Raw genomic sequence first — 24,547 nt, forward strand, 5'->3', positions numbered from 1 at the left:
ACGTTTCTCTATTGAGCAGCACATGATGGAGACTCATGTCTTTCCTTTGCAAGAAATAGGCTTCTGAATTCCTCTTTGGTGATTTGGTTAAATAAACTTTCAGTATTTATTTTCACTATGGAATTATTGCTTACTAATGGGGAATTTGTGTTCTTCGATTGTTTCCTTTCTCATATCTTTTTTATAGTATGTTTCCCCTCCCCCCTCTTATTTAATCTTTCTGGAAGAATATTTGACCTCTTTGATCAGTCCTCTAGTTTTCCTGTTTCTTCTGTTGCCATCTTACTGTCTCTTTCTTGTTATTTCTAGGAGATTTCTTGATTTTATATTTCAACTTTTCTGATTAAAATTTTAGTTAAGTACCGAGTGTTTCTTTTTTATAGCCTCTTATTCTTATCTGACGGACGCAGTGTTTTATTTCTCTGAAAGTAGTAGGTTAAAGTTCTCTTCACATTGTTTCTGTTTCTGCCGAGTTTCATTTTTACTCCTCTGTCTTTTCACTTTTTGAGACTTTTCCCAATTGTCCTCATTTGGCTGTTTTATTATATTTACCAGTGAAACATCAGAAAAGATTATTTGCAGTGATTAGTATGTGGATGATGGTTGTTGACTAATGGCCTTCATTGCGGGGGGATTTTGGATGGAGTCTATCATCTTGTGGAGGACTCAAGACATCAAACTCTATTCAGTATTTTTTGAACATTGAATCTCTCCAGATAAGAATATGTCACTTTCGTGAGTCGAGGATTAAGCTTGCTACTGGCTCTGTAGAAACCTGGCAAGGAAGTAGACATAGAGGGCTCCCACTCAGGCTTACACTCAGTACCCCTGTTTTCAAGGGCTCTGGTGCCTCTTGCTTCCACTCTCTCTGGTGTCTTGGTTTGAAGCCTTTCTCCAGAATAAGACAAGCTTTTCTGCCGGAGACCCAGGGTATAGGACCAGGAGAGGGGACCTGCGGGTCTGAGTGTTGCTTTCCACCTGTCTTCCTATTTATAGCCCTGAAACATGCCCTTGCCTTCTGAGGTACTTGGTACTTCAAGACCCAAGAGGAGAGTTGTTTTAAATATCTTTTCTCTTGTTTCCATTGGGTTTTGCCCATTCAAACAGATTCACTCCTTTTGAATAGCTTATATAGCTTTAGTGATAGTTTGATAGTTTTTATACTTTCAGGTACCCATAGGTACCATTATCATCACAAGTCAGTCTTTCTTTTTTTACTTTTTCCTCCCTCCCTCCCTCCCTTATTCCTTCCTTTCCTCTTGCCTCCCTCAGCTTTTTTGTTTGTGATAGACATTGTTCTGAAATCCTTACAGCAGAATCCATAAATGACTAAAGGTAATTCTCTTAAATTGTTGAGACCAGGATCTCTGGAAATAAATGGAAACTTTTGCAACCAGAAATACATATGAAATAATTACTGCTAGGAGGTGGGTAGAGGGATTTAAAAAGACATCTTTAGGAGATGGAAATAGCAGGAAAAGTAAATTTTCATTGAAATTTATAAATCAGTTTCATAGTTCACTGGGAGCTCATGGAGAAGTGGTTCTTTTAGGTTATTAACTATCCGAGTATTTAATTATTTTGTGTGACACAAAGCAATCTGTCTCCTCTGTCAGATAGAAAATAATCTTCACATTCAAACACTGTCATTAATTTTAGTTCAGTTGATCAAAAAAGAGAAGTGTTTATTATCTCTTGGTTCATGCAATTAATTTTGTTTTTAATAGTGTTCACAGATGATATCTATCAGTTTGATGTGATGGGAAGCCCTGGCAAGCATTATTATAAAATAAAAATAGTACAGCAGGGCAGATCTTGGAACTGCTTTTTCAACTTGATGTTCCTCCTCTACAGATTTCCCGGCTGTAAATTGGGTTCTTCAGTTTGATTGCCCAGAAGATGCCAACACATATATTCACAGAGCGGGTAGAACTGCCAGGTAGGTGTCCTGGCCTGTGTCTTTGCTTTTGGTTTCACCTAAGTAAAAAAACGTGCTTTCTTAATGGTATACAAATAAGGAAGGGAGGAATTGAGGTGAGTGCTGGTCTGACAGTTTTGTGATGTAGGCTGCTAGCATGCAGACAGCTCTTACATGTCTCTCGGCTGAGACTTGATGATGAGGGCTGAGAAAAATCCATGAAAACTTGTTGTAGTGTTTTGTTTTAACTTTCTTCCCTTACTAAGCTTTTCATTAGAATTACTCACTGAGCATCATCTCTTTGATAAGACTGTTTGGTCTTCGTTTTCGGATGACAAAACTTGAGTGTTTTGAGCAGTTAAACATTTTGTTTGAAAATCTATAGAGCCAGAATTTGAACCCAGGCAGTCTGACTCCTGTAGTCTAGATCTGTGCTCTTACCTTCTCCGGTACAGGTTCTGATAAGCAAGAAGGTGGTTTTGAATAATAGGTTGCTCTTTTCCTTTTTTTTGTGTGGGAATTACAGGCATTGCTGGGGATCACTCCCAAATATGCTCTTTTCACCACCCCCACATACCCCCTCACCCAATAAATTACCCTGTGTTGACTCACAAATGTGGGGGAACTCTCTGGAAAAGAATATAGCAAAGTCAGTTATTTGGGGATTAAAGGCATAGAAAGGTATATGAATAAATCAAGAGGATAGCATGTTATGTCATTACTGTTGAGGTTTCAGTGAAGTTGGGAGATGTGTGCTACAGGTACTATTTGGTGGTATGGTGGTTTAGTTGCTAAGTCATGTCCAACTCTTGCGACCCCATAGATTGTACCCCACCAGGCTCTTCTATCCATGGGATTTCCCAGGCAAGAGTACTGGAGTGGGTTGCCATTTCCTTCTCCAGGGGTTCTTCCCAACTGAGGGATCGAACCTGGGTCTCTTGCATTGCAGGCAAGTGTCCTGCATTGCAAGCGGTCTTCTGCATTGCAGGTGGTCTCTTTACTAAGTACTTTACTACCACTAAGTACTAAGGTGGTAGTACTTAGAGTTCTTCTTTTACCTCAGTAATTTCATATCCAGAAATTGATCTTAAGAAAATAGTTTCTATAAAGACGTTCATCTTACTGACATTGTAATAAGAATTGGGAATAACCAATTAAATGTTAGACCCAAGATCACTAAATATATGGCAGAAACAGAATTAGAACTCAGATTCTTTTGACCCCAGATTTCATTCTTTTTTCACTAAGTAACCATGCATGAAAGACCAGCCATGTGTGAGGTACTGGATTAGGCCTGGTGTGAGCTTCTGCACAAAAATAAGGTATAGTATGCATTCCATTAAGGAAGTTTGTTACCTTAAAACAATCTATAGTAGAGGCATATACAGTATTAGAGGTATTGACAGAAGTTTTGTGGAGCTCCAGAGGAAGTAGAGAAGGAAAACTTCACTGAGGAGAAACAGTTGGGTTCAGTCTTGATTGGCAGATAGGAGTTCTTGGGAGGCAATTTGATACAAGGTATTTCTTTCTCTATTAACTACATGTATCTCTCTGTATTTTAACTCAGATTCAAATACCATCTACTCTTGATAATTTTTTTTAAGGTAGGACTACTAGAAAATTCAAGAATTCTACATGTCCATATTCTAAAATGTGATTCTTCCCCTATGCATCTCCAAACACTGAGCCCCTAGTCTTTAATTAAATATTGTTCCCTAAACTTAACGAATGGTCTGTGTGTTGTGCGGTATTGCAGCCCCTTGCAATCTGTGACTTTTTAAATTTAAATTAGTAAAATTAAAGTAAAAATTCAGTTTCTCATTCACACTAGTTACATTTAAACTGCTTATAGCCACATGTGGTTAGTACCATATTGAATAGAGCAGGTATAGAACCTTTTTATCATTATGGAAAGTTCTATCATATATTACTAGTATATGTTTAAATTACATTTTGTTTAAAATTGTTGAACCAAAGAACCATAGGTTCATATAATAAAACCATAAAATAGACATTAGAACTGAGAGTAATCTAGATTCACTCACTCATTTATTCTATATGGATTTAACAGATACCTATTAAGTGCCAGGCGTTGTACCTACTAGGCAATATAATGAGCAAAACAGACACGATTCTGACATCTTTCATCTTGAAACCTAGAGGGAACAGTAAAATATGTAATGTGATTGATTATTTGCTTCTATCTCTAATTTTGTTGCGGTCATGAGAGCAAATGACAACTCTCTTGGGTTTAAATGTACAAAGAGAAGTAGACATTTTTGTCTACTGAGAGGTTACAATCTTTCTGAGTCACTAATGAAAGTTTTCTTTCAGGGAATTTTGTAGGATTTTGACGTGTGAGCTTATTGACAGGCATTTTTACCTCATTTAGATTCAAATATGAGATTCTTGAAATGTGATTACATTTTGTTTTTTAAAAATTTGGAAACAACCTAAATAGTAATCACAATAAGGTTGTGATTAGTTATGATTAACCACAAATTGGTTATTATTAACTATCTCTTTCGTTTTGCATTTTCTTTCATCAGAAATGCATGAATATTTATAATATGGATGTCAGTGAGACATTATTGCTTAATGATGGAAGAGACATCAACTATTGGTTTAAATGGACCAGTTATTTCTGATTTTTAAAACACTAACAGTTTAATGAGTTCCCAGGGATGTCAGGATCCTTAAGACCCAAGATTTAAATCTTCATCTAATAAAGTCCATCATTTGCCAGCAGGCTTGCTCTTCTACCTGTACTGTACCCATTTCAATCAATGGACTCAAGTTTGAAAGTGTCCTCTATCCTTTGCTTATCTAGGAAGTCTCTCTGGAGTTAGTTCTCTTAAAATTTTCTTTGTATCCACTATTGGCATCCCACTCCAGTATTCTTGCCTGGAGAACCCCTTGGGCAGAGGAGCCTGGGCAGGCTGCAGTCCAAAGGGTTGCAGAGTCAGACATGACTGAGTGACTGAGCATACATGTACTCGCCATTTTTGGCTGATTTTAAAGGGAAACATTTTTTTTCTTTGTGTTTGGTGAGTTTTGTTTTTGTTTCAGCTCAAGTGGAAGTTTTTCCTGTTCTATACCTTAACAAGATGTAGAGTTCCTCCTTTCTATTTTCTAATTTTCATGAACTGTTTTTTTTTAAAATTAATTTATTTTAATTGGAGGCTAATTACTTTACAGTATTGTGGTGGTTTTTGCCATACATCGACACAAATCAGCCATGGGTGTACATGTAACCCACCATCCTGAACCCCACTCCCACCTTCCTTCCCACCCCATCCCTCTGGGTTGTTCCAGAGCACCACCTTTGGGTGCCCTGCTTCATGCATCAAATTTGCACTGGTCATCAGTTTTATATATGGTAATAAATATGTTTCAATGCTGTTCTCTCATATCGTCCCACCCTCGCCTTCTCCCACATAGTCCAAAAGTCCGTTCTTTACATCTGTGTCTCTTTTACTATCTTGCATATAGGGTTGTCATTACCATCTTTATAAATTTCATATATATGCATTAATACACTGTATTGGTGTTTCTCTTTCTGTCTTACTTCACTCTGTATAATGGGCTCTAGTTTCATCCACCTCATTAGAACTGACTCAAATGCGTTCTTTTTTTATAGCTGAGTAATATTCCATTGTGTATATGTACCACAGCTTCCCTATCCATTCATCTGCTGCAGGACATCTAGGTGGCTTCCATGTCCTAGCTATTGTATAATTTTCATGAGCTGTTTTAATGTTTAGACATTTTTCAGTTGATTCTGATTTACCCTGTGGGCTGAGGAAAGGAGAGAATAATATAATAGTGGAAGATAAAACTGTTTAACAATAGGATTGTACTAGAGGATTCAAAATTCGAGAAATCATTAGCAGTGGCTGATGGAATTAATATTTCACTACTGTTTAATTCACCTCAGTGAGTATGTAGCATGTATGAATTTGTACATGTACCCGAGCACACATTTGCATTTTGTGGCCCTGTGGGCCTCTGGATAGGTGAGGTTGGTGGATATCATCTCTCATTGCTGTATTGGACAAGGCCAGACAGACTTTTTAGATGTGCCAATTGTGTGGGCATGAATAGAGTAAACTGATTACTTTGTAGACTACATTTAGCAGTGTTTTAAAATTATCCATTCTGGAGAGGAAAGGGAAAGTGATTGGGTATGAGGTTTGGGGGGGGGAAGGTAATGAAAATGTTCTAAAATAAATTGTGGTGATAGTTGTACACTTGTGACTATATTAAAGCCACAGAGGTGTACAGTTTAACTAGGTGAGTTTTAAGGTACATAAATTATAACTCAATAAAGTTTTTAGTGCGATGAAAAAAAAATTATCCATCCTGTATGAAGATTATTGGCTATCTCAGTATATCAGAAAAAGATCCAATAAGGGGAAATATTTCAGCGTGCATGGTTCCTGGAGAGTTGTTAAAAGTCTTACATAGTTGAACATGCCATGGTGAGCATTAAATTGGTTTTAACTGTGGAGATGAAGATCCACTGTAGTGTTCTTGCCGGAGAATCCCAGCAACGGGGGAGCCTGGTGGGCTGATGTCTATGGGGTCACACAGAGTTGGACACGACTGAAGTGATTTAGCAGCAGTGGAGATGAAGAGGTGGTACAACATCACAGTGATTGTGTTTGGAGAGAGAATATCAATTTGAAAAATTATTGTAATGCAGTTTCTGTATGGTCTTTAATTTTGAACGTACAAGCCTGTTTGACCCTTTGTAACCAATTAAAAATATTTTCAGTTGATTATTTTAGATGTATAGTTAGTGGAAAAGTTTAGCATATATAATACTTATTTTCCCTTAGGCAGTCTAATTAAAAAAAATAACCAAACTGCAAAAAGTTAAAAGTTGTTGTTAATGGACTTAGAGATAATTAGAAAGTTTCATGGGCCATCAGACTGGATAATTGAATTGAATAAAGGCTAAATTAAAATATAAAACTAATTAAAATCCTGTGTATATGCTGTAATTAAAGCTAGGTTGCCATATAGTGCTTGCTTTTGAAAGTGAACTATGATATATGAAAACAGGTAAATGAATTCACTGTGGCAAAATAGCTACAGTTTGGGGGACTCCTTTTTTCCCTTTCTATATTTTAGCTAAAAATAAATGGTGATTTGGGTACTTGCTGCCTTAACTGCTTTTTCTGTTTTAATTTATTCACCTATTTAAAATTCTTTTGATCTTTTAGCAATCTAGAGAAATTTCTATTTTTCTTAACTGTCCACACCCCTTTTAACAAAATGATTTCATTTAGAGGCAAGAGAGGCAAGGAAATGAATCCAGTTTTACAAAGCTCTGTCCTGTGATACATTCTACTGCTTAAAAGCAAATGTCTTTAGGGCTTGTAGGTTTTGGTACACATAAAACAAAGCTCTTCTATTTCTTATAAAAATGCTCAGTTGAAAATAAAAAGATTTGGGAATGAAAGTCCTTACACATCAGAAACTCCTAATTTTTAAAATGCTTTTTGGGAAGTAGGGGTCTATGGGTGGAAGATGGGAATTTATATATATGTAACTGTGTATATATAAACAGTTTAGAATTTTTAGGTAAAAGATACTGTTTGATTTTTCAGAGTAGTGGTAAAATTCTAGCAATATTTCAACTGAGCCTTACTTGCCTGGCTGTGTCTAGTGAATCTCAGATTTTATTTGTGGGAGAGTTAGGTAGCAAAATGTGGATCCAGTAGGGGGCAGCAGAGGCTAGCTCTTTGCATTGCATACTCAGCCACAGCAAGTACGAAGATGGCAAGCAGTTAAAATTTCTGATGTGATAACTGGTGAAGAGTTCATGGTTTATTTGTGGAAAATACTAGTACTTTATGGAATAGATAATTAGAATTTTTTAAACAGTGTTTTTAATTGGTTTATAAATTGAAATAATAAAAGTGAAAAGACAGTTTCCATGAGCATTAATTTATTGATGTATACTGTGTTTATCTTAGGAATAATCTTGGCTAGTGAAAATTCGTACTGCTTTGATTCCTCCCTTGGCTGAAGATCCTAACTTTAGACCACTCCTCCTAGAGACTGGTGCTTCCTCAGATGGCCTTCTGCCTTTTTTGTTGTTATCTACAATTTAAAACTTTAAAAAAGGGCAAGACTGATCCTTTATTTTGCATCAAAAAGCATTGAGCTGGGTTAGGCTGTGACCACTGTAGCTATAGAGGTAGATAAGGGGGCTGATATTTCTTGTTGTTGTTGTTTACTCAATCACTCCAACTCTTTGTGACACCATGAACTGCAGCATGCCAGGCTTCACTGTCCTTCACCATCTCGCAGAGCTTGCCCAAACTTACGTCCATTGAGTCAGTGATGCCATCCAATCATGTCATACTTTGTCATCTCCCCTGCTCAATCTTTCCTAGCATCAGGATCTTTTCCAGTGAGTCAGTTCTTTGCATCAGGTGGCCAAAATATTGGAGCCTCAGTTTCAGCATCTGTCCTTCTAATATTTATTAGATGTCCTTAGATGTCTGAATATTTATTCAGAATTGATTTCCTTTAGGATTGACTGGTTTGATCTCCTTGCAGTCCAAGGGACTCTCAAGAGTTTTCTCCAACATCGCAGTTCAAAAGCATCAATTCTTTGGTGCTCAGCTTTCTTTATGGTCCAACTGTCACATCCATACATGACTACTGGGAAAAGCATAGCTTTGACCAGACAGACCTTTGTTGGCAAAGTGATGACTCTGCTTTTTAAAATGCTGTCTAGGTTGGTCATAGCTTTTCTCCCAAGGAGCAAGCATCTTTTAATTTCATGGCTGCAGCCACCATCTGCAGTGATATTGAAGTCCAAGAAAATAAGGTCTTTCACTGTTTCCATTGTTTCCCCATCTATTTCCCATGATGTGATGGGATTGGATGCCATGATCTTCGTTTTTTGAATGTTGAGTTTTAAGCCAACTTTTTCACTCTCTTTCATCTTCATCAAGAGGCTCTTTAGTTCCTCTTTGTTTTCTGCCATAAGGATGGTGTCATCTGCATATCTGAGGTTATTGATATTTCTCCCGGCAATCTTGATTACAGCTTGTGCTTCATCCAGCCAAGCATTTCACATGATGACTCTGCATAAAGTTAAATAAGCAGGGTGACAGTGTATAGCCTTGATGTATTCCTTTCCCAATTTTGAACCAGTCTATTGTTCCACATCCAGTTCTAACTTTTGCTTCTTGACCTGCATACAGGTTTCTCAGGAGGCAGGTTAGGTGGATTGGTATTCCCATCTCTTTCAGAATTTTCCACAGTTTGTTGTGATCCACACAGTCAAAGGCTTTAGTGTACTTAGTGAAGCAGAAGTAGATGTTTTTCTGGAATTCTCTTGCTGTTTCAGTGATCCGACAGATGTTGGCAATTTCATCTCTGGTTCCTCTGCCTTTTCTAAAACCAGCTTGTACATCTGGAAGTTCTTAGTTCATGTACTGTTGAAACCTGGCTTGGAGAATTTTGAGCATGACCTTGCTAGCATGTGAAATGAGTGCAGTTGTTCAGTAGTTTGAACATTCTTTGTCATTGTCTTTCTTTGGGATTGAATGAAAACTGATCTTTTCCAGTTCTGTGACCACTGCTGAGTTTTCCATATTTGCTGGCATATTGAGCAGGGCACTTTAATGGCATCATCTTTTAGGATTTGAAATAGCCTAGGTGGAATTCTGTCACCTCTACTAGCTTTGTTCCTTGTGATGCTTCCCAAGGCCCACTTGTCTTCACATTCCAAGGTGCCTGGCTCTAGGTGAGTGATCACACCATTGTGGTTATCTGAGTTGTGAAGGTCATTTTTGTCTAGTTCTTCTGTGTATATTTGTCACCTCTTCTCAGTATCTTCTGCTTCTGTTAGGTCCCTACCATTTCTGTCCTATATTATGCCCATCTTTTCATGAAATGTTCCCATGGTATCTCTAATGTTCTTGAAGAGATCTCTAGTCTTTCCCATTTTATTGTTTTCCTCTATTTCTCTGCATTGCTCACTTAGAAAGGCTTTCTTATCTCACCTTGCTATTTATTGGATATTTCTTAGGAGTCTTTTATTTCCTAGCACTTCCTCCTTGTTTTTCTGCTGTCTGTTCTCAACACAGCAGACAGAGTGATCCTTTAAGACACAAGTAAGTTGTATTTAGGGAAAGGGTATTGGTGGCAAAGTAGAGGGTGAACATACACGCAAAAAGCAAAAATACAAGTCAGGTCTTGTCATTCCTTTCATGGCTTCCTTGTTCACTCAGAGCGAAGTTTAATGGGTCTATACTACTGAACCCTTCTCCAATCTTGATTCCTATTAGCCTCCTCTTGTTCCCTTGCTCTTCACTGGTCTTGCTGTTTAGAAGCCAGGCATGTTTTTGCCTCAGAACTTTTATATTCTATTTCTTCCACAGTAATGCTTTTTCCTCAAGTATCCACATGGCTGTCTTTCTTTATACTGCCCCAAACACTCCTCTTTACCATGCTCTATATTTTCTTTTTTCCATAATACTTAACACCTTCAAATTAACCTTAGAGCGTTAATTGATTATATTTACTGTTTTTTCTCTTTCTCTTTACTAGAATGTAAGCTCCACAAAGGCAAAAGAGCTTTTCTACTTAATTGTTATTCTCAGAGAGCTTAGAACAAGGCCTGGAATGGAGTAGGCACTTGAGATAACACAATTTGTTCCTCAAATCAGACTCATGAGCCAGAGATGACATATTAATTATGTATTGTGGTGTAATGAATTACCCCACAACATAGTGACTTGAAGCAAGAACCATATTATCCCATGGTTTCCGTAGTTTAGGAATACAGGTGTGGCTCACCTGGGCCCTTTGGCTCTTGGTCTGTCATAAGGCTGCAGTCAAGGTGTAACAGGTACCGTGAGGCTCAGCTGGTGGTTGATCTGTTTCCAAGCTCATGTGCTTGTTAACAGGATTCATTCTCTCGATGGCTGTTGGTCAGAGGTGTCTTCCAGTTCCTTTCCATGTGGCCCTCCTCTTCGGATGGCGTCTCGCATTGTGGCAGCTGGCCTCATCAGACAGAGCACATGAGAGGGGAAGAAGGAGTAAGGTGGAAACAGCAGTGTCTTTTATGGCCCAGACTCAGAAGTCACACTCCATCTATCTTTAATTATTGAATACAACATACTAGTTTAGGCATACAACATAACAATTCAGTATTGGTATATTTTGCAAAATAACCATCAAAATATGTCTAACATCTGTTACCATATGTAGTTACAAAATTTTTTTTCTTGTAAAGAAAACTTTTAATGTCTACTCTCTTGTTGTTATTCGATCCCTAAGTCATGTGCGATTCCTTGTGACCTCACGAACCGCAGCACTCCCGCTCCCTCATCCTTCACTCTCTCCCGAGTTTGCTCAAACTTATGTCCATTGAGTTGGTGATAGTGCCCAACCATCTGTTGCCCCCGTCTCCTCCTGCCCTTAATCTTTCCCAGCATCAGGGTCTTTTCCAGTGAGTCAGCTCTTTGTATCAGGTGGCCAAATATTGGAGCATCAGCTTCAGCAGTAGTCCTTCCAGTGAATATTCAGTGTTGATTTCTTGTAGGACTGACTGGTTTGATCTCCTTGCTGTCCAAGGGACTTACAGGAGTCTTCTCCAGCACTATGATTTGAAAGCATCAATTCTTTGGTGCTTAGCCTTCTTTATGGTCAAACTCTCAAATCCATACATGGTGGTGTGGTGATTTAGTTGCTAAGTCGTGTCTGACTCTTGCGATCCCATGGACTGTAGCCTGCCAGGCTCCTCTGTCTGTGGGATTCTCCAGGCAAGAATGCTGGAGTGGGTTGCTGTTTCCTTCTCCAGAGGATCTTCCCGACCCAGGAAAAACCATAGCTTTGACCATATGGACCTTTGTTGGCAAAGTGATGTCTCTGTCTTTTAATACACTGTCTAGGTTTGTTAATAGCTTTTCTTCCAAGGAGCAAGTGTCTTTTAATTTCATGGCTGCAGTCACCTTCTGCAGTGATACTGGAGCTAAGAAAATAAAGTCTGTCACTGTTTCCATTGTTTCCCCATCTGTTTGCCATGAAGTGATGGGACCGGATGCCATGATCATAGTTGTTTTTAATGTTGAGTTTGAAGCCAGCTTTTTCACTTTCCTCTTTCACCCTTATCAAAAGGCTCTTTAGTTCCTCTTCACTTTCTGCTATTAGAGTGGTGTCATCTGCATATCTGAGGTTGTTGACATTTCTACTGGCAGTCTTGATGCCAGCTTGTGAGTCATCCAGCCCACCATTTTGCATGATGTTCTCTGCATAGAAATTAAATAAACAGGGTGACAGTATACAGCCTTGCCGTACTACTTTCCCAATTTTGAACCAGTTCCTTGTTCCATATCCAGTTCTGACTTTTGCTTCTTGACCTGCATACAAGTTTCTCAGGATAGGTCAGGTGGTCTGGTGTTCTCATCTCTTTAAGAATTTTCCACAGTTTATTATGGTCCACACAGTCAAAGGCTTTAGCATAGTCAATGAGGCAGAAATAGATGTTTTTCTGGAATTCTCTTGTTTTATCTATGATCCAGCAGATGTTGGCAGTTTCATCTCCGGCTCCTCAGCCTTTTCTACACTCAGTTTGTATATCTGGAAGTTCTCAGCTGACAGACTGATGAAGCCCAGCTTGAAGGATTTTGAGCAGGACCTTGCTAGCATGTGAAATAAGCACACTTGTGTGGTAGTTTGAACATTCTTTGGCATTGCCTTTCTTTGGGATTGGGATAATAACTGACCTTTTCCAGTCCTTTGGCCATTGCTGCATTTTCCAAATTTGCTGGCATATTAAGTGCAGCACTTTGATGGCATCATCTTTTAGGATTTGAAATAGCTCAACTGGAATTCCATCACCTCTGCTAGCTTTGTTCATAGCAATGCTTCCTAAGACCCACTTGACTTTACACTCCAGAATGTCTGGCTCTAGGTGAGTGACCACACCATCGTGGTTATCTGGGTCACTAAGACCATTTTTGTATAGTTCTGTGTATCCTTGCCAGCTCTTCTGCTTCTATTAGGGCTTTGCTGTTTCTCTCCTTTATTGTGCTCATCTTTACGTGAAATGTTCCCTTGGTATCTCCAGTTTTCTTGAAGAGATCTCTAGTCTTTCCCATTTATTGTTTTTCTCTATTTCTTTGCATTGTTCACTTAAGAAGGCTTCTTATCTCTCCTTGCCATTCTCTGGAACTCTGCATTCAGTTGGGTATATCTTTCCTTTTCTCCTTAGCCTTTCACTTCTCTTCTTTCCTCAGCTATCTGTAAGGCCTTCTCAGCCAACAGCTTTGCCTTCTTGCATTTCTTGTTTTGGGGCATGGTTTTAGTCACTGACTCCTATACAGTATTGAGATCCTCCATCTATAGTTCTTCACGCATTCTGTCTACCAGATCTAACTTCTTGAATCTATTTGTCACTTCCACTGTATAATCAATAAGGTATTTGATTTCAGTCATACCTGAATGGCTTAAGTGGTTTTCCCTACTTTCTTCAGTTTGAGCCTGAATTTTGCTATAAGGAGCTCGTGTTCTGAGCCACAGTCAGGTCCAGGTCTTGCTTTTGCTGACTGTAAAGAGCTTCTCCATCTTTGGCTGCAAAGAGTATAATTGATCTGATTTCAGTATTGACTGTCTGGTGATGTCCATGTATAGCGTCATCTCTTGTTTTGTTGAAAGAGGGTGTTTGCTATGACCAGCGTGTTTTCTTGGCAAAGCTTTGTTAGCCTTTGCCCTGTTTAATTTTGCAGTCTAAGGCCAAAAGTGAAAGTAAAAAGGGAAGTGAAAGTGAAAATCTCCCAGTTGTGTCTGACTCTTTGCGACCATATGGACTATACGCTCCATGGAATTCTTGAGGCCAGGATACTGGAGTGGGTAGCCATTCCTTTCTCCAAGGGATCTTCCCAACCCAGAGTTCAAACCCAGGCCTCCCACGTTGCAGGCAGACTCTTTACCAGCTGAACCACCAGGGAAGCCCCAGAGTACTGGAGTGCGTAGCCTGTCCCTTCTCCAGTGGATTTTCCTGGCCCAGGAATCGAACCGGGGCCTCCTGCATTGCTGGTGAATTCTTTACCAGCTGGGCTGTCAAGTGATACATGGAGTAACCGGGTAGTTTGGCAATTCTAAAGGCCAGACTTGCCTATTACTCCAGGTATCTCTTGACTTCCTCCTTTTGCATTCCAGTCCCGTATGATGAAAAGGACATCTTTTTTTGGTGTTAGTCCTAGAATGTCTTGTTTGCCTTCATAGAACTGTTCACCTTCAGCTTCTTTGGAATTAGCGGTTGGGGCATAGACTTGGGCTACCCTGACATTGAATGTTTTGCCTGGGAAACAAACTGAGATCATTCTGTCATTTGGGGATTGCAGCCAAGTAGAGCATTTCTGACTCTCTTGTTGACTATGAGGGCTATTCCATTTTTTCTTAGGAATTCTTGCCCACAGTAGTAGATATAATGGTTGTCTGAATTAAATTTGCCTGTTCCTATCCATTTTAGTTCACTGATTCCTAAAATGTTGATGTTTAGTTACCCTTGCCATTATCTGCTTCACCACTTCCAATTTACCTTGGTTTGTGGACCTAACAGTCCAGGTTCCTGTGTAATATTGTTTTTGACAGCATGGGCTTTACTTTCACTACCAGACACGTCCACGTCTGAGTGCTGTTTCAGCCTTGGCCCAGCTGCTGCATTCTTTTTGGAGTTATTTCCCCACTCTCTACAGTAGTGTATTGGACAGCTACTGACCTGGGGGCTCATCTTCCAGTGTCATGTCTTTTTGCCTTTTCATACTATTCATGGGATTTTTGAGGCAAGAATACTGAAGTAATTTGCCATTCCCTTCTCTAGTGGACCTCGTTTTGTCAGAACTCTCCACCGTGACCCGTCCATCTTGGGTGACCCTGCACTGCATGGCCCATAGCTTCACTGAGTTACTCAAGGTGGTGATCCATGTGATCATTTTGGTTAGCTTTCTGTGATTGTGGTTTTCGTTTTGGAGTCTGTGGGATTATAGTTCTTGCTTCTTCTGTCTGCCCTATGATGGATGAGAATAAGAGTCTTGTGCAGGATTCCTGATGGGAGAGACTGGTTGTGGGGAAAACTAGGTCTTGCTTTGGTGTGCAGCACCATGCTCAGTAAATTTTCAATGCAGTTGTCTGCTTGCTCCCTCCCTGTTGTTTGAGCTGAGGCAACCAGTCCTGAAATCTGTAGCTCTATGGTAGGGCTACTGGCTGTCTCCAGAAGGACTTAGGCCGGTATTCACCTCCCTGGGCTTCTGCCAGTCCCCCATCCCCGTGCCAGGCCAGTGCCCACCCACACCTCTGCAGGAGATCCTCAAACACTCCCAGGCGAGTCTGGCTCAGTCTCCTGTGAGGTCACTGCTCTTTTCCCCTGGGTTCTGGTGCACACACGGTTTTGTTTGTGCCCTCCAAGAGTCTCTGTTTCCCCCAGTCCTGTGGAAGTTCTGTAATTATATCCTGCTGTCCTTCAAAGTCAGATTCCCTGAGGATTCCCAGTCCCTTTGCTGGATCCTCAGGTTGGAAAGTGATGTGGTGCCTAGAATCTTTGCAACAGTGTGAGAACTTCTTTGGTATTATTGTTCTCCAGTTTGTGGGGCATCCACCTGGTGGGTATGGGATTTGATTTTAATGTGTTTGTGCCACTCCTGCCGTCTCGTTGCAGCTTCTCCTTTGTGCTTGGACATTGGTATGTTTTTTTGGTGGGTTCCAGCACCCTCCTGTTGATGGTTGTTCCACAGCTAGGTGCGATTTTGGTGTTCTTGTAGGAGATGATGAGCACATGTCCTTCTGCTCTTCCATCTTAACAACTTTCAAATGTAGTGTTCTCCAATGTTTTTGGTAGCAGGAGCTGGTTTTGTGAAAGACAATTTTTCTACAAACCTGGACAGGGAGTGGGGGTGGTTTTGGGATGATTCTAACACATTATTTTTATTGTGCACTTTTTTTCTATTATTATTACGTCAGCTTCACCTCACGTCATCAGGCGTTAGATCCTAGAGGTTGGGGACCCCTACAGTGCAGTATTATTAGCTATAGTTGCCTTGTTGTATATTAAATCTACATAACTTATTTTACAACTGGAAGTTTGTTCCCCTTCATCCATTTTGTCTACCCCCTACCCCCTGCCTCTGGCAACCAGTAGTCTGTTCTCTGTATCTGTGAGCTTGGTATTTTGTTTGCTTTTAGATTTTACATATAAGTGAGATCATACACTATTTGTCTTTCTTTGGCATATTTCACTTACCATTTTTTGAATCTATTTTTGTTCCAGTTGCTTCTAACTTATTTTCTGTAGTGTAATACCCTCGAGGTCATTGTTGTTGCAGATGCAAAATTTCATTTTTTTTTAATGTTGAGTAATATTCCGTTGTGAGTACACACACACACACACACCTTCCCTGGTGGCTCAGATGGTAAAGAATCTTGCCTGCAATACAGGAGACCTGGGTTTGATCTCTGAGTTGGGAAGATCCCCTGGAGAAGGGAATGGCTACCCACTCTGGTATTCTTGCCTGGAGAATTCAATGGACATAGGAGCCTGGTGGGCCACAGTCCGTGGGGTTGCAAAGAATCAGACACAGCTGAGCCACTAATACTGACTAGCTGATACACACACACATGCATCTTCTTTATCTGTGTGTCACTTGGTGGACACTGAGGTCGTTTCCATATCTTGGCCATTGTAAATAATGCTGCAGTGAACGCGGGGGTGCGTGTATCTTTTTGAGTTAGTATTTTTAAAAATTTATTTATTTTTAATTGAAGGATAATTGCTTCAGAATATAGGTTTGATTTCTGCCATACATCAGCATGAATTAGCCATAGGTGTATAAATGTCTCCTTCCTCTTGAATCTTCATCCCACCTCCCACCCTTTCCCACCCCTCTAGATTGTTATATGTACCCCAGTGTTCATTGCAGCACCATTTTCTATAACTAGTAGGACATTGAAGCAACCTAAATGTCCTTTGACAGATGAATGGATAAAGAAGCTGTGGTACATATATACAATGGAATACTACTTAGCCATTAAAAGGAACACATTTGATTCAGTTCTAATGGGGTGGATGAACCTAGAACCTATTATACAGAGTGAAGTAATTCAGAAAGAGGTAAACAAATACCATGTTTTAGCACATATATATGGAATCTGGAAAGATGGTACTGATGAACTTATTTTCAGGACAGAAATGCAGATGCAGACATAGAGAACAGATTTTATAAGTTAGTATTTTTGGGTTTTTTTGGATAAATACCCAGAAGTGGAATTGCTGGATCGTATAGTGGTAGTTTTCTGTACTGACTGCACCAATTTACATTTCCACCAGCAGTGCACAAGGGTTTGCTTCTCCGCATTCTTGCCAATACTTGTCATTTCCAGTGTTTTGTATAATAGCCATTCTGACAGATGTGAGGTGATATCTTATAATAGTTTTGATTTACATTTCTCTAATTACTAGTAATGTTGAGAACCTTTTCATGTACCTGTTGGCCATTTTTATGTCTTCTTTGAAAAAGATGTCTGCTCAAGTTTTCTGCCCATTTTTTGAATTAGATTGTTTGGTTTTTGCTTTTGTGTGAGTTTCTTGAACATTTTGGTTGTTATAAGCCTTATCAGATATGTGGTTTGCAAATATTTTTCACATTCAGTAGGTTACGTTTTTGTTTTGTTGATGGTTTTCTTTTCTTTTGTGTGTTTTTGCTTTTGTTGCCTTTGCAAATGTCAAACCTAAGACCAATGTCAACACTTCATCTTAGCCAGGAGGCCCAGATTATAGTAAGTCTCCTACATATGAATAAGTTCTGTTCTGAAAGCACATTCATAAGTCCGGTTTGTTCGTGAGTCCATCAAAGTTAGCCTAGGTACCCAACTAACATCAGCTAGTAGTACCCAACTAACGCAATCAGCTATAGTGCAGAACTGTACTATAATAGGTTTATATTACATTTCACATGAATCATACATAAGAAAGAAACGCGAAAAAGAAAGAAAATGTTTTAAATCCTGTAGTATAGTACCTTGGAAAGTACAGTAGTATGGTGTAACAGCTGGCCTACCAGGGCTGGCATCGAGTGAGCAGGTAAGAAGAGTTACTAGCTGGAGGAGGGAGAGGCGGTGGGAGATGGTAGAGCTGAAGGATCTTCATGCAATAGGAGATGGAGGGCAAGCTGCGATGTCACTCATGCCTGACCTTAATGGCCCTTGAATCCTTGTGGGATTCAATTCTGTCTACCTTCTTGAAAGATATGATCCAGTGATGTCTGGGTAGTAGCCCCCCCTTTTTTTTTGTCATAGGTGACATGGTAACAAAGGATTGCATTCTGAACGACTGCTGCAACCTCTGTGTACTGTTCTACATTTGAGTCCTATGCTTCAAAAACTAACAGTTGTTTCCTCAAATAAAGGAAATCCGCTTGCCATTTCCTGCATTGTGAATCTCTTTGGTCTTCAGTTACTTCTTCCTGTTGTCTCTCTTCATCCTTTCTCTGAGCCTCCAGTTCCATCAGGCCTTCATTAGTAAGCGCCTTGTGTTCCAAGCAAGGAATGCAATGAAGACGTCCTTTTGCAGGTCTGGCTTGAAATGAAGGTACTGTGCAGTACTGTAAAGTACGACCGTGTGTAGGGCATGCCTGCACATGAGAGTGTGCACCAGACATGTGAAATAACTTTCGTGATTGGACATGCAAATGCATTTTCACTGCTTTGAAAATTCACAACCAGAAGGTTCAAACGTGGGGAACTTACTGTATTTGTTGTTGTTCAGTCAGTCAGTCGTGTCTGACTCTTTGCGACCTCATGGACTGCACACGCCAGACATTCCTATCCTTCACCATCTCCCGGAGCTTGCTCAAACTCATGTCCATTGAGTTGGTGATGCCATCTAACCACCTCATCCTCTGTTGTCTCCTCCTCCTGCTTTTAATCTTTCCCAGCATCAGGGTCTTTTCTAATGAATTGGCTCTACGCATCAGGTGGCCAAGTATTGGAGCTTCAGCTTTAGCATCAGTCCTTCCAGTGAATATTCAGGATTGATTTTCTTTAGGATTGACTGGTTTGATCTCCTTGCAGTCCAAGGGACGCTCAAGAGTCTTCTCCAACATCACAGTTCAAAAGCATCAATTCTTCAGCGCTCAGCTTTCTTTATAGTCCAGTTCTTACATCCATACATGGCTACTGGAAAAACTATAGTTTTGACTGTACAGACCTTTGTTGGCAAAATGATGTCTCTGCTTTTTAACGTGCTGTCTAGCTTGGTCATAGCTTTCCTTCTAAGGAGCAAGTGTCTTCTAATTTCATGACTACAGTCACCATCTGCAGTGATTTTGGAGCCCAAGAAAATGAAGTCTGTCACTGTTTCCATGGTTTCCCCATCTGTTTGCCATGATGTGATGGGACTGGATGACATGATCTTAGTTTTTAAAATGTTGAGTTTTAAGCCAGCTTTTTCACTCTCCTCTCACCTTCTTCAGGAGGCCCTTTAGGTTTTTGCTTTCTGCCATAAGGGTGGTGTCATCTGTATTTCTGAGGTTATTGATAATCTCCCAGCAATATTACTGTATTAGGAGCCAGTAATTTAGAAGCTGCCTCCCACACCTAATATCAAGCTTCAGTGATACGTAATTTCAAGTACAAAGGTAATCGCAAGGTATAGGTGAAGTGGGAAAAGGTCTGGGACCTCCATCACTCCACAGATGCATTCTTGACTCAGGTTGTGCTCTGGCTCAGATTAACCTCAAAGTCTCTAAGTGATACATAAGGTTTATCACTTACACAGATAGACCATTGGTGTAGTTATGAAGCTGACCTCAGAGACCTGCCTCTTAAATACATAGACTGTAAACAAACCTAGCACATCATATTAGCATCTCATATATGAGGCCTCTCATTCTAGCAGATTTACCTTTTTTGTTTCCCAGGAAACTTGTCATTAGTATGTTTATGAGGAGAGGATTCAACTGTATCCCTTGTTTTTTTGGCCAGGATAGCTTCTTCCCTACCCTCTTCTCCTGCACCCCCACAGTGAACAATAGGTTGTGTCTTAGCCATGCACTTCATAACACGTAGCTGGGTGAATGTGAATGAAATCATTTAACCTTTAATCGTAGCCTTATGAGAGAAGTCTTTGTACTAGAAAACTTTCTCAGAGATCCTGAGGTAAAAATGTGACTTAAAGATCACTCAGGAAGAATTGTTGCTTTTGAACTGTGGTGTTGGAGAAGACTCTTGAGAGTCCCTTGAACTGCAAGGAGATCCAACCAGTCCATCCTAAAGGAAATCGGTCCTGATATTCATTGGAAGGACTGATGCTTTAGCTGAAATTCCAGTACTTTGGCCTCCTGATGTGAAGAACTGACTCATTTGAAAAGACCCTTATGCTGGGAAAGATTGAAGTTAGGAGGAGAAGGGGATGACAGAGGATGAGATGGTTGGATGGCATCACCAACTTGAGGACATGAGTTTGAGTAAACTCCGGGGTTTACTCAAATGGAGGTTGCAAAGAGTTGGACATGACTGAGTGACTGAAATGAACTGAACTGAACTGAAGATCACTCTGGGAGTACTGTGACTGGGATTTATACTTGGGTCTTACTGACTCTACAACTCTTGGTCTTGCCAGTGTGCCCCAAACTAGCTGTGTTCATTTAATAAAGTAGTAGCCACTGCTCCCTTGCAGAGCTTCTAGAATGTTCCAAATTCAGCTTCTGGAACGTTCCAAAGTCAGGTACTTGGAAAAGGAAAGTATATATTTTTATTTGTTTGTTGCCATTTGTGGTCATGAGGATGTCAGGCAAGTGTATGCTCCTCGGTTCTGTCTCGTCACAACAAAGATTTGGAGTGACGGACATTAAAGCCCTTGGCGTGTCACAGCTCAGCGCGATGGGGTGGGGGGGTGGGGGGGAGAGCCAGCCCTTTGGCTCCTCTTTTTATATGTTTTTCCTCCCCCTGGGCCTGCCCTGTGTAAATTGGGCTGGCCAGGAGTGCTGTTTGTTCTACCTGAGGTCCTCACTCTGGTCCTTGGACCTTCCTTTGACCGTCCTTTGTTCTATTTTCACGGGCTTTTCCCTTCCTTATCTTTTAGCCACCGCCATTCTGGACTCCTGTTTCCTATTCTAACTACCTAGCAAGGATAAACTTAAATATATGAATTTACCTTCTTTATTTGGACTGTGAGAGACAAATATCCCATAGTTGATTGAACACTATACTTAAAAGTCAAGAAATTTAGGTTTAGATATGGCTGTGTCACCTGATAGCTGTGTACCCTTGGACCTTATGTTATCAACATCTCAGTTTCCTTTCTTTACAGTGGAATTAATCATATCTCTCAGGTCCCTGAAAGTATAATTTTCAGTAGTATCAGTACCACTTTCATGAGTTTTCATTTTCTTTTTTTTAATTGATTAAAACTTTAGTCTTTTTTTTTTTTTTTAATTCTTTTCTGGGGACAGAGTTGACAGTTTAATGAACTCCATAAATTCTTATGCTTAATCAGTTTGCTGGAAGCTTTCCATGCAATGCATGTTGGCTTGAGGTCTTTCCAGTTAATTTTTGGTGAACGTCATTTGTCAAACTATTGAGCATATGTGGTCTACCTGTTTGTATTTCTAAGATCTTAGGCTGCAGATGACTTAGGCTGCAGGATATTTCCCAGTCTTTTTTTCTCCTTTTTGAATCTAGTGTAGGGTCTTTAGATATTCTGTGACTCAGAGATACCCTTTTCCCTGGAATAAGCTCTCCTTTGCACCACGTTGTGCAGGAGGAACAGTTGGACTCTTGATTCTTACAGTCTGTCTGCATCTGCGTGGCTGACTGTACTGTTTTCCCTCAGTGACAGGGACTCTTGGGGCTTGTTGCCACAGGTAAGGCCTAGGGACGATAGAAGCAGACGCAGGGAGGGGACAAAAAAGAGAAGCACTGTGGAATAGCAGAGCGTGACCAGCGGTGGCCCCCATTTCTACACCTCTTGATCATGCTTGTATTGTGAATGGTGACTAGTATATTGATACTAGAATTTAGATCCTGAAGGAATAAAGATCACATAATTGAAACTGTAATTTATAAATAAGAAAATACAATATGTAGAGAGAAAATGACTCATTATTCAAGATTATAAAGCTAATGAATAGTAGGGCTGGGACTTGAAATCAGCTCTCTTGGCTCCAAATTCAGAATTTCATCTGCTAGTGCAACTTCTAGTGGTTTGTTTGCATTTTTTCACCAAATATTTAGTGACCAGCTTTTAGGTACATATGGTGTATGTTAAATATGAAAGGCAAATTCATACATGTCGGTTTAATGGTCAAGAGAATACACTAATATTCGTAGTACTCGGATATGTGTTAAATGGGTTAAAATCATATAACAGGTATAGATTTTTAAAACATTTCAATTTTTTGTTTTTTACTTGTTTTCCTTGTAGTGTGTAGAGGTAAGTTTCCTGATATCAGGTAATCATGATCAGTCTATTGAGGATTCTACTTTGTGGAGGGAATCCTGGTAGAGTTGAAAATAAATATTGAAAGTTTAAAGCTCCAATATGTAGTCATCAGCTGCTTATTTATTTGGGCCAACTTCTTGGCCTTTCAGGAACTTTTGCTTCCTCTATTGGTTGCTTGTTTTTAAGCAAGTCAGTGTAAAATGAAGCTCATCATAAATTCTGAAGAGTTATATAAAAGTAACATGGTACTAACACTGATGATAAAAATGAGATTTTTTGTTGTATTTCAGATGCAGGGCTTTTTTTTTGTGTGTGTGTGTGCCTACAATGTTTCTTAAAATAAGTATCTAAATATATTGAATTTAAAATGTAGGTCTTATGAAGAACATTTATTTCTCTTTATGCATATATTTAGCTTTGGGCCTTGGATATTGCTTCAGAAATATAAATGCTAGCTCATGGGTAAATAGAATTATTCTTATAAGCATTTTTAAAAAAGAGGGAAATGTTCTTACGCTTTTTTAAAAGCACTTTTCTTTTTGAAATAAAAGCTTACTGGAAAATTTTATGGGTTGGTGTGTGGGAGATAATTTGTGTCTTACATTATTACTGGGAAAAGATGTGTGTGATGTAAAATAGCCAGTGATAATCTTTATTAAAAGATACTTCCTTTGTGGGATTTGATTTTGGACTTGTTTTTCCTTTGGGAATCTTTTTCTCCTAAATTTCAGTGTTGCAATCTGCGTTAACCTTACACTTTCATGTGTGTATTCTGTTACGTATAGTTTCAAACATTTGAATATGGCCCCTTTGTGACTTTATTTGTGACTCATCCTCCTAGATTATCCCTGAATGCATGAATGGGTAGATAAGATAGATGTAGATGGTTAGACTTATTATTTTTGTTTATGAGTCAGCCTGAAGATTTAGATCTTCTTTGGATGCCTTTCTGATAGCCTTGAGATTTCCCTTGACCCCTGTTGCTGCAGCTCTGGCCTAGACTTTGGGAGCCTTTGTATGTTCTCTCTCCATCTCTGAATTTGGATATAGAATGTTAAAAGAGTTTCTTATCCTTCAACTTTTTAGAAAATGCTATCTTTCTCCTGTCTTTAGTTCACTCTTGTGTTTGTTATATTTCCTGGTTCCTACTCCTTTGTTCATGCCATTCTTCTTCTTTGGATTATTGTAGCTTTTCCCTTTCTATACATTTTTTAGGCCCACCTCAAATTTCATTTGCTGTGACATATTTCTCTTTTTCTTTGGCTAACCTTGAGTGTCTTCCTTTCACTTCTGAGTTCTTGGCGTTTATTGCCAGTGGCTGTCCTTTCACACTTACTGCTTTACCATTCTGGGGCTGTTTTTGTTTTGTGTGTGTTTGTCTTTTCTGGTAACCATATTTTTAGATCACTGAAGTCAGAGATATTCATCTTGTTTTTGTTCTTCCCAGTTTATACCTGGCACAGGGTTTCTCAGTAAATAGTTTATTTGATTAATTATAAAAATTTATCTTCCCCTCATATTTATAATACGAACCCTTAAGAGAATGTTTTGAGATTACCTTTTTTGTGTGTCTTTACTAGGAGTTGTAGTACAAAATCACTAGGAGTTGTGAGTAGTAATGAATATTTGAAAAAGATGTTCAAGAGGCCCTAGCTTTCTGCTGTCACAGACGTTAAAGAACTTGGTATTCCTGATATTTACTGATTTGGTGAATTTGCTTTCTTGTTACCTACTCATCAAGCTGTTAAAATGTAAGATGCAGATTGCATTAATGTGGAAGAGATTGTGTTTTTTTGTTTAGGTACAAAGAAGATGGTGAAGCTTTGTTAATTTTGCTTCCCTCAGAAGAAAAAGGGATGGTGCAGCAGCTTCTTCAGAAGAAAGTGCCTGTGAAGGAAATCAAGTAAGAATGACTTGCAGTCTTGATGTTATTGTTAGAAAAATGAAGGCATGAAATTATTGTGCCTAATTATGTCCACCTGATTCCCTCCTCCCTCTAATCTTTTCTGCTGTCTGATTTTGGACTTTTTGTTTGTTTTAACAACTCTTTTAGAAAATGATCAGAGGAGAATACAAGATGAAAAACAGACCTTGTTGGCATCAGGAGGCATTGATGGTTGAAAGGATTAAACCTCTTGATGAACTTAATTTTAGGATTGTTT

The 24,547-nt window shown here is 39.4% G+C and overlaps 1 protein-coding gene across 1 annotated transcript in view; it reads left to right on the forward strand.

Annotated features, from left to right (window-relative positions):
* DDX10 (DEAD-box helicase 10) overlaps positions 1-24,547 on the forward strand; it is a 286,527-nt gene that overhangs the window by 27,698 nt on the left and 234,282 nt on the right. Inside the window, exons 9-10 of the mRNA XM_043481065.1 lie at positions 1,855-1,939; positions 24,187-24,288. Of these exons, the coding sequence (XP_043337000.1) occupies positions 1,855-1,939; positions 24,187-24,288 (187 nt within the window). The remainder of the gene's footprint in view (positions 1-1,854; positions 1,940-24,186; positions 24,289-24,547) is intronic.

Source organism: Cervus canadensis, chromosome 11 (genome assembly GCF_019320065.1).
Source record: "Cervus canadensis isolate Bull #8, Minnesota chromosome 11, ASM1932006v1, whole genome shotgun sequence".
Classification (NCBI taxonomy): Eukaryota; Metazoa; Chordata; class Mammalia; order Artiodactyla; family Cervidae; genus Cervus; species Cervus canadensis.